The sequence below is a fragment of the Charadrius vociferus genome, unplaced genomic scaffold, assembly GCF_000708025.1.
Source record: "Charadrius vociferus isolate BGI_N301 unplaced genomic scaffold, ASM70802v2 scaffold183, whole genome shotgun sequence".
In the NCBI taxonomy this organism is placed as follows: domain Eukaryota; kingdom Metazoa; phylum Chordata; class Aves; order Charadriiformes; family Charadriidae; genus Charadrius; species Charadrius vociferus.
Genome location: NW_009648250.1, coordinates 5,683,836 through 5,694,708, shown reverse-complemented (window position 1 = coordinate 5,694,708; position 10,873 = coordinate 5,683,836). Strand labels below are relative to the sequence as shown.

Below are 10,873 nucleotides of genomic sequence, written 5' to 3'. Positions count from 1 at the left end.
TTTTTTTCCTGACTGCTCAATTCATTAAGTCTCCCCAGTAGGATTTTAGGCCAGAAATGACATTCACTGACTTGAGTAAAACAGTCACTTTGTTCTTTACTTTTCACCTATATCCACTGACACATGCAGTTTTGGTTGCTTTTGGCGATCTTCCTGACTTGGCATACCACAATGGCCTACTTCACCATACAGCTAAAACTGGGGGCACTTTGCTTTATTAGGCATTTTAACACAGGACAATGAGCTTTCGGGAAGAAACTGAACATTGCACAGAAATGCTGAGTTTGCAGCTTCATCTAATATTTTCTAAACTCTAGGAAGCCAATTCTGGGTCAACCCTTTTGCTTACCAGGAAAATGGTACCTAAATAAATCCATGAACTCTGAGTTGCATAACCTGACTCTTGCATGCTGTTGGAAGGGTCAGGTTCCTCCCCAGACTTCTGCCAGTCAAGGCCACTAGAGAGCAATGCAATCACTTAGAAAGTGTTAACCCCTGATGTGTTAGTTTCTGATATTCCCTACAGGAGAAAAAAAATAAAAATCAGAAAGGAAGGAATGTTTATTTCCACATTCCTCTTCCTATGCTTTTTTCCAGGTTAAAAAAAAAAACCAAACAGAAAAAAGGTATTAAAGTACATCTGGTGACTCTCCCTATGTCATTCGTCACTTAAACCACTGGACTAGCTTTTTTTAATCCTTTCTACAATAGTTGCGCAGCCAGGACTCCCATGACCCCCAGGACTCCCACTGATTTGTGGAGGGAGAGACAGGGACCTGTGCCAACCCAGAAAATAACAGTCATGGCCCCCTGCTCTGAAGAGCTTAATTCACAGGCGTTTCACTTTTTTTTCCCTCAAGCTACAAGTAAGTACAAATACGCATGTGTGCAAATGAAGCACAGCAGCAAGGCAGTAGTACAGCAACAAAGATTATTGTTTGAAAAACTATTCTTGGGGCAAAGATCCATTGGACATGTTACTAATTAAGATATCTCCTACAGCAATACAGTGACAGTACTGAAGAGGACATTATCAGACAGCTCAGCATACTTTTTAAAAAAGTCAGACTTTGGAACACATCTACAGGCTTCAAAACTGCTGTCATAGAATCACAGAATAACTCAAGTTGGAAAAGACCCGTAAAGATCATCAAGTACAACTCCCTGCTTCTCGCAGGACTACCTGAAACCACTGTCATGAGATTTAAGCCAGAGTTAAAGGTATGATTAATAACTTCCTTAAGAAAGCACAACTAGACTGGTCTTGGTTAAACCAGTGCTAAATAAAAGTTACATTCTTGGTAAAACTGAAAATAGAAACCTGTCCGTGGTCCAAATTCTCTGCTGGCAATAGAATGTCTCTCCACTAGACAAGGATTTATTCCATTAGATACAGGCAAGCATGTATAAATAAGTGAACTGGATTTCCTGTAAAATTAGAACAAGTTCTGGAGAGAGATTAAATCAGTCATCCCTTTTCTCCATTTCATCAGCTTGCTTAAATCCAGCACTGTGTGTGTTTCAAACTCAGAACAGATTATCTTGGCTTTGCTTTCCAGTTGTTTGAGCTGTGGCAAGAGGTGGCAAATCAACAAATCTGAAAATGAAACAAAAGCCACTCTCGCCATGCCCAAGGTGAGGAGATCCAACTTGCACCGATTCTGCCGAGTAAGAAACCCACACAGCTCCTGAGTGAATGAGGAATTTACTGGGAAGCTTGTGCTGGTGTCAGGCACTGCATGTGACCATGTCTCAGGTTATCGGGTGGATGTGTGTGTGGGGTGACAGCTCTGCTCCCTCCTACACAGGACAGCCTGCACCCACCCTCTCTGACTGAGCACAGCTGGCAAAGTGAGGCTTTCCTTCCATTTATTTTTTTACAGCTGCTGCTGCTGCTTGCCATCAGTCTGGCATCACCTTATTTTCACAGTAATTTGGCAAGTTGGTGACATACCTCTTTAACTAGTAGGTAGGACCCAGATGAGGCAGCATCCACACAAAATTAGATGCCAACTGAAGACTGAGAAGAAAAGTTGGCCAGAGGTGTGCAATAGTAAAAACTGACTGACCTCAAGGTGGGGAGGCTTCTTTGGAACTGCCATGTGAAGACATGTGTCCCCCCAGCACAAAGAGTCCACCTGCCCGTTGCCCAGGGGACACTGCCTAGCACTGGGGTTCCAGCCTGGCTCTCGTATTACCCCCTACCTGACAGAGCTTACAGTAACTTCACGCAGTCCAAGCCACCAAGTCCATGCAGGCCAAGGGACTATGAGGGAAAAGCTGTTTGATAAGGATTTAGGGAGGGAAGGAGGAAGGACACAGAGCAACAGAAGTGTATAGGTCCCTTGAAGGAAGGCACTGAAGTGTTTCTCTGTCTCATCAGGTAGGTCTGAACTGACAAGGATACAGAGACACTAGCTTAGGACTTGCTAACAGTGCTGTCTAAAAAGCATCCCCTTCACCAAGTTGCCAGGATTGTTTGGAAGATAAAGTTCAAAGGCTTTTGCTTCGATTGGTAACTACTTTGAAGAGAGATAGGTCAAACTGCTGGAACACCACCCTTTGGTGCCTCCCCATGATGCTGCACATGGCTGAGAGAGAGGCCACTTCTCTCCCACACAGCAAAGGGTCCAACCTTTGCAGCAAGTGCAAGACCAGCGAAGGCCGATCATTCCGGGCAAAGCTTCTCAGTCTGCCACTCAGCAGGGAAAAGCTATCCTGGGCACTGATGCTGTTTGCATCAGCAGCCCCCAAGGGTTGAGCTATTCAGTCCTCCCTGCCTTGAGTTACCAATCTGTCCTGTTTTGCCTCTACAGTTGTAATCTGCAGCATTATCTGGATGATGACAAATCACACGTAGAACAGGAGAGGAGTAAAACAGCATAATGAAATTTTATTCTGAAAATATGGCAAGAGTCTAAGGCACTTCAAACATTTCAATACACATGACTAAAGTGAATGTGACAAGGTAATAGCATTCCATAAATATGCACCGAGAACTACACTCAATTCCACTCAAGGGGAATATACAGCTGGTACCTCTAATTTTACTCTCCAATAAACATGTATGGAGCTTACAGACTGACACAGTTAATAAAAATATGGTAACAGGACATGTAATTCTTCATGTAGTTTTTAATTCTTAAGGAATATAAAACGTTGAAAATACTGTGCGAGTTAATTTTATAGATACTAGTATCTTTCATATAAAAAGTTATACATTATCCCCAATTAGCAACAACTTATTTAGTGAACGTCAGACCTGACAAGAGACTCTATCCCCAATACCTACCCACTCACCCACCAGCTCAAGATCCACGGAGCTGACTATATAAAGCAACTGCAACTTCTGAATTTCAACGTAATTAAAAACATCAAAATCATGTTGGAATGAAATTTATGAAAGGGTTACTGTGATAAAGTCTAGGCACAGTAAATATAAGTATGTTTTAGAATGATTAAAAACAAGCTACCGGGACACCCCTTCATGGATAGCTTTAGAAGTCTGAGGCTGCACATAACATAGGAAAGGATAATCGATAGCAAAGAAAAACAGGATGTATGCCAGTGTACGTAAAGACGAGCAGGTGAGCAAAAGAACAGTTCTGGCTAAGGTTCTCAGCTGAGCACTACTTAACTATATGCTTGCTTCAAGTTTACAGTTTTCTATCTTTAGCACTAGATCTCTGCTTTCACTGTGCTGGTGAGTTCAGGCACAAGACAATTACATTCAGTATCTGTCTCAGTAAAACAGTAACATTTAGCAGCTTAAAGATGGCATAGAGATTTTTACAGATATTCATGCACTACTACTCAAACGTGGCTCTGTGGGTGGGACCAGGAGATGTCTTTCTGCTAAGCCTAGGAGTGCCCTAGAATAGAGGAAAGAACAATTAATCAAAGGGAAATTATTCCAGCCAGCCAAACGAGAACACAGCACTCACAGGCACTCTGTTCAATCCCTTGCCTTTAATTGCACAGATTAATCTTTCTTTTTTTTTTTTTTTTTGTTCTTTTTAGGAAGAACAGTGCTAGCTATCACACAGCCTGAGAGTCCATGTTGTTTAGACAGTGAAACGTTTAGCAGCAGTTTATCAAAAGGGTGAGTTGGGGCTCAGTGGTGGATATTTGCCAGAATGCCTAGGACAGCTCTAATCCCAGAAACAGCTGTGTTTTGGTGACCAGGTCAATAATTAGCATTACAATTATGCAACAGCACCTCTGCACACTAGCCAGAGACAGTGAACCTTGCTAGTGTGCTATCTTCACCCCTAGATAAAAGGGAGGCGATATCCTTCAGCCAGACTTCAGCCTTCTGCAGATAACCTGTATTTAAAATGTACATTCCACTTATCAGCATAAAAATTATCCTGTGAATAAACTTGAAAATTCATGGGCTGTACAGCCATACAGCTGCCAGGGGTGGTGGTATCTTTTTCTTTTATGTTTTACTATTATGTTCAATAGCAGCAAGTTAAAATGTCAAATGAAGGAGGTTGTGTACTAACCGGTGACTGGGTTTTGGAAAAGTTGACATGGGCATAAAGGAGAACTGCTATGTCCTTATGTCCAGCTTCCAGGGCTATTGAAAGTGCTGTGCTGCCATCCTGAGAGGAGAAAGGAAGGAGTAAGAGAATTAGTGCTTATGAGCATTAACAGACTGCTTAAAAGCCCCATCAGCCCACTGAGAAGTGAAGTTATGAAGTGGAGGCCCCACTGCTCAGCTGGGTTAATTTAGAGTCTTGTTTAATTTCTTTTATTATAATTAAGTGACAATAAGCCTTGCACTGCTGTTTTATGAGGCAGTCCAATTGTCAGAGGCCTCATAATTTCTCACAATGAGGAGTCTCGATTATTGCTGAGGAAGAATGAGCATGCCATTATCACTATAACGTTACATGTAGTGCTGTGTAAGACCAGTGATTTCGGAAGATTGGTCTGTCTGAGAGAAACTACAATGTCAGTGAGGAGTGGAAGAGAAGAGAAGGGAGGGATAAATGCTAATCAGATATTATGATAATTGAATGCTCCTTGATGGAAGCCTAACTACAACCAAATGGGACTTTCCTGGTTGAATACTGTCATCTCCATTTCTCAGAAGATACTGCTTTCAGAAACCATAGTTGTTGAGGCTGCTAGAAGCAAAGACTGCTTTTGCCTAAAAGGTAATATATTGACCTGCTGTTTTCCCTTTAGACTATGTTTGGTCCAGGAAGACGCAGATGTCAGACAACCTCTGATGTGAACCTCTGAGCTCTCAGAGGGGCACACTTGCGTGAAGCTGCCACATCCCCAACTCTGCCTTCCTTGCTTCCTTCTTTTCCTGAAATCAATGCATCACATGGCTACAAGCCCCTGCTTTCCAGTGGTGTCTGAATTACAAGGCAGGCAGCTACAATCTTGGCACAAATCTCACAGTGGCTTGCTGGTCCACTGCTTGGCTTTTGGCTCTTGTGCACAGAAGTTTCAACAATAATGCCGGTATTTGATATGTCCTCTTATAGGGATCGCCTCTTATGTTGGTTCTCTGAATCATGCACGTTTTCCAGCTGCTGCTGTTGCACTGATATTAGAGAGGTCGGCACCAGTTTAAGGAAACGGTAAACCCTTTTTCCAGCATGGGACGCAATGGACAGCATCCAAGTGAAAAGTCTTCTTATGAGACTACAGGGAGCAATTATACATAAATCTTAATTGTCCTGAGCAGACAGGGAGCTAGAACAGCTGTCCACTACAGTGCAATATAATGCACTACAAATGAACAAAAAATACTCCACAGTCAACACCAGGAAAAGCCAAGTTCTTAAAGAGAGATGCTGAATCACTATCAGAGTGGCATGTATCAGTAGGATGAAGCTCAGCTTACTACTGATCATGCTGACTGGAAAAGCATCATTGTCACATTCAGAATAGCTAGGGGAACACTAAAAATCTCGTAATTTCACAGCACAGACAAACCCGTTATAAAAGCAGTAAGCAGCAGACAAGCTGTGCTTGGCAAACAATATCAAACTGCCTACAGGAACAGTTAAGTGTCATGTCCCCATAAAGACTTTAGTTATTGATTTGGTGATTAATAGTGCTAACAGCATCCAGGCTGCAGTAACCTAGATTGGCTCCCAAAGGGTTTGTTACACTGACACCTTCTTAAGTCTTCCCCTCAGGCTAGCTGTTACACACCGCTGGCACCACCGGGCAACTGAGCCGGCTCCTGCAGCAGGTGAGTGAATGAACAGAAATGATGTCTCTGCCTTTCTCCAACAGCTTCAACAAATAACCACCCACTGCCCTCCCACATCCCAGCCCCAGGCTCCATTTCAGTGCTCAGTAGGTGAAAGCAACAAGAATAGGAAATGTAACCAAGAACTGATGTCGTTAACGAGAACACAGTACTGGCAAGAAACCAGCTAAGTCCACATTTTCAAGCTTGAGAAGTCTACAGATCAAATTGTCTGCTGACGGTGTAGGCTGCGATGATCCTTGCAAACAAGAAATATGCAAGTGTGTCACTTGGCACTGAAGTCACACCCTGTATCCGTTTATTGTCAGGACAATGTAGCTTAATGCCCAAGACCAAACCTGTACTCTCAAAAGTCCTGGTGTAGATACCATGCAAACACCCTGTGAAGAGAACTGTAGGGCTGTTTGCCATGGAAAAAGACATCAACACAGCAATGATGTTAAGTCACCTGATAAGGTCCTAACTGAAATCTGGAAGACTCCTGGGAAAGGGGGAAGGACTGTGAGAAGGGAAGATGTTTTACCATGAGCTAGCAAATGGTTTCTCTCTTCTGGCCACTGCACACCTACAGCTAACCACAAAAATAGCTACTGGCTAGGTCTGTTAGAAAAGCAGAGATACTAGCCAAATAATCACAGCACTTGGTACCACTAAGCAGAGGATTCATGCATTTGGTACTTTGGCGCTGTGAGTCAGATGTTCATGTAAGTAGACTTTAGTAGCTTTCCACTGCAACAAAAAAATTAGAAAAACATTCCGGAGTGGAGAAGCTGTCAGATGAAATGCTATTTGGAAAGGCAACTCACATTGTCCTCCAGGGTGCCATTACACCCAGGCTGAGCCAGCAGAAGTTTGACAATCTCTACATGTCCGTGTTCACTAGCACACATCAGTGCTGTAGAGCCTTCGTCATCCTGGATGTTGACGTCAGCACCACAAGCCAGTAAAGCTTTAACCATGTCTATCCGCCCATGACTCACAGCTAGCATCAGTGCGGTCTGACCAGCCTGTATGGAAAGAAGCGGAAAACCTAAATCACCACACAGACAATCAATGACAAGGCATGCACACTTACTTTTTTGACACTGTGCTCCTTCTGGGGTGGGAAAAAAAAAAGATTGTTATTTTATACAGCACTCTCAAAGCTCTGCTTGCCATTACTTAAATACCTTTTAGGCATAATACATCCCACATTCACATAGCTATTTATTTAATTAAGGGATGATATTGGATCTATTTCCAGACATCTGGAGTTCCTTGGAAGGAGCCAAATGGTACAGAATTTGTAAATGCCTCCTAAAATTCAGTAATGGTTCTTTCATATAATATTCAATCTTCATTTTTAGAAGAGATTCAGAACTGAGGCTCAACTGTTCTTCTATGGCTCCATTTTGTACACAGCGATCAAAAACATATACTCAAACACCAAAGACTGCAGCGGGTGAGAGTGAAAGAGGGCAAAAGCTGAACCGATAGAGCAGGGGTGGGAGTGTGGAAGGAAAGATAAAAAGCCACAGGAGTAGAAACGGTGTCTCATTAACTGTTTGACTGACCTGGCTGGCTTTAGCATTCACGTCCCCACAGCTGAACAGTTCCTCCACTATCCTCATGTCCTTCTCTGCTTCCACAGCTGCAAGCGCAGCGAGCATGATGGGCGTATAGCCGGCCTTGTTCTGATGATTTACGTTACAGACATCTGCAGAGGGATGAGATAATTTCTTTGGAAAGCAGGAACCCAAAAAGCAGCAATTGTGCTAATGAACTGAATAAACTGTTAGTAGAGCAGCCTATAAAAAGAAAAGGCAGCAGTTGCTGTCATAATGGAAGCAATTCAAGGGAAAGTGGAGAAGAAAAAAAATAAACAGGGGTACTCTTGAGCCTGAGGAAGAAAAGGATTCTCTTCTACTATGCATGCAACACAAGGGAGAGCACAAAGCCATTTTGTATGTCATCATTTAGGGCCTTCTTTGTGCATTTTTTTTTCTTTTGTAGAAAATGGTCTGAAATTTGACATGACCATTGGGGTCACGGGTCTGAACCCCAGGAATATCATCCAGAGAGTCTTTAAGCTCCTCTCCTGAGGGAATCCACCCCACAAAACAAAAACAGCCCAGCAACACTGGCAGTGGAAAAGCTGTTTCTCCTCAGCACATTTTCCTGTAATTGCTGTTATTTTGAGGATCTGCAAGTGTACTTTGACATGTTTTGGAGCTGCAGAAAAAAACCTTTCAATTAAAAGACTGTTTCCAGCTCTACAGAGTATTTGACTGTGAACAAAGGTACTCTGGGAACAAATCAGTCAAGTCCTCTGACTAGTGCCAGCAGCTGACAAGAGTTCTCCTTTTCATTCAAGTCTAACCTGCAATCTGTCTCTGTTCCCAAAATTTTGCAGAAATCCAGCTGGGCTTATTAGTTTACTAGGCAGCAGGGCCTTCAGTGTGCTCACCGTATTGAAAAGCAAGGACTCAGACTTGCATGAACAGTTTCTCTAGACTTGGGGTTAAATTGCACCACAAATATCTTAACAAGCAAAACTATTTCAGGAAATTCTTCTCAGATTTATTGCCAAAGGCTTTTTTTTTTCATTAAGTGAAAAGAACATTACAGAAGCAGTACAAGTGCAGATGTAAGGAAACGCACACTTTTTCATGTTCCATAGACATCACCTGTGCTACCTCATAACCCATAGCCCAACCATACTTTCAGAAGTCACTTCTGGGAAGCCACTGAAGCCACAGACCATGACACTCTGCTACATGCATTACTTCATGAGTAATGAATAATTATTGGAAGTGATGCTCTCCTGCGCTGACTAGACTAGTTCAGCAGAGGTGTGTTTTCTGAGGTCACATTTCAGCTTCTTTTCTATGCGGCTAACAAGCAGAGCTGTTTTCCTATTTGTCCTCTTGGTAACACTGCACGGTGATAAAGAGGAGCCTCTTGTCTCATCTGCTCTTCCCACCAAACACACAGACATGGAGTTCTTGGACCAAGAATCTGCCTGTGATATAACCACATCACAAAGTTGACTGTAGTGACCATTTAGACACAGTCCAGAGGGAGACTGTCGAAAGCTGAAGGAATTTGCCTGTTTGCAAATATCTACCAAGCGCTGATACACGCAGCGTGCTCCCGCACACCTGGCACTAGCCACGGTTGTTGGATTTTACAGTCAAAATCCGCTGTCTTTGTAGGAATACACCAGCTGCTGTAAACAACAGCAGTCCTCACTTCCAGCAACAGATGAGTGTGCTCATGCTACCCTGAGATACCCAGGGAAGCGGAGGGGCAGCTTCTTCCCACTGCTGCGCTGCAGAGCCAGCCTGCTGCATTTCACTGTGCTCCTGACATTCCCCGCATTCCCCTGCTGTGACTCACTCTTCCCAACAGGCTGCCTTCGAACAGGACCAGAGATTTCAAAGCACTTGCTTTCCTGCCGAGGAAGCCTTTGCAGTCACAGAGGTGCCAGGTTATCAAAGCTGAGATTTGCATCATTAATATCCTAGTTCATCTGATGTTACCCTTCTGGATTTATAAATATTGCTAGGCTTACATGCCACCTATGTCACTGGCCTAGTCAAGCTTCACAACCAGCTGTGACAGGTTTTTTTAACTAGTTTCGGGATTTCATCCTGCCTGGGACCAGCTGCAACATGTGACACCTTCTGCTGACTGCCTTCTGGCTTAGTGCACGTAAGGAGCAGATGCTCTGGAGTCTCCCCTCTGCCACTAATCTCTCTACATGTGTGTGGCGAGGGGATCAAGAGAAGAAAGCAGCAACAAAAGCAACTAAACAAAGCATCACCACATTGCTTATGGATCAGGGAAATGCTCCTGTATAGCAGAATGCCACATTGTTCCAGTTTCTCAGGAAAGAAACAGACATGTCAAGGAGGTGGCCAGAAAAAGCTTCTGTACTGCTCTAGTATGATAAAGCTAGACTATCTTAAGTGTTTAACATGGATGTTTATACCTGAATGAATCTTCCTCCACCAGCACCCTACCTTTGGCTGAGCAGCAGCTGCACTGCCTCCAGAGAAAACTGCTGGAGGCTGGTGCTGCTGAACTTGGACTACAGTCCAAGAATCAGGGATCTGCCTACTTGTCCAAAACACCAGTCAACTCTGTATACAATTTACTTGAGTGTTTTTGTAACTTCTTCAAGAGCCATCACCATCACCTCCAAAGCTAGCATTAAAAAGATGGATTCTAGATGACCCAAGTGAGCCACCGTGTAACAACAGTTAAAACAGCTGCTGGAGGAAGCCCGAACTTGACCTCTTGTTCATCAAGAATTCCACCTGTGAAGACTGCAAAACCCCAAAGATAATTAAAAAAAAATATGCAAACAAGTCAACCTACTTGCATCCAGAAGAAGCTTTACAATTTCAAAGTTAGAATGTGAGACACTGTAATGCAGAGCAGTGTTTCCATTTCCATCCGCCATATTGATGATATGTCTGAGGACAGCAGGAGAAATCTCTTCAAAAGCAGTTATGTAGTCTCCAACCATTTCAGGGACAGCTGACTTCTGACTTGAGACACGAAACCACTCATGCTGGATGGTATTTAAACAAAACCTCTGCCAAAACCAAGACAGAAAAATTTACATACGGGCAATCTATTTAAAGG

The 10,873-nt window shown here is 43.2% G+C and overlaps 1 protein-coding gene across 1 annotated transcript in view; it reads right to left on the bottom strand.

The window, feature by feature from the left end:
- Nucleotides 1–3,033: 3,033 nt before the first annotated feature.
- The window catches only part of KANK1 (KN motif and ankyrin repeat domains 1), a 53,135-nt gene continuing 45,295 nt past the window's right edge, over nucleotides 3,034–10,873 (bottom strand). Inside the window, exons 7-11 of the mRNA XM_009884272.1 lie at nucleotides 10,604–10,823; nucleotides 7,795–7,937; nucleotides 7,048–7,248; nucleotides 4,509–4,607; nucleotides 3,034–3,872 (exon numbers count right to left, since the gene is read on the bottom strand). Coding sequence (XP_009882574.1) covers nucleotides 3,810–3,872; nucleotides 4,509–4,607; nucleotides 7,048–7,248; nucleotides 7,795–7,937; nucleotides 10,604–10,823 — 726 coding nt within the window. The 3' untranslated portion in view covers nucleotides 3,034–3,809. The remainder of the gene's footprint in view (nucleotides 3,873–4,508; nucleotides 4,608–7,047; nucleotides 7,249–7,794; nucleotides 7,938–10,603; nucleotides 10,824–10,873) is intronic.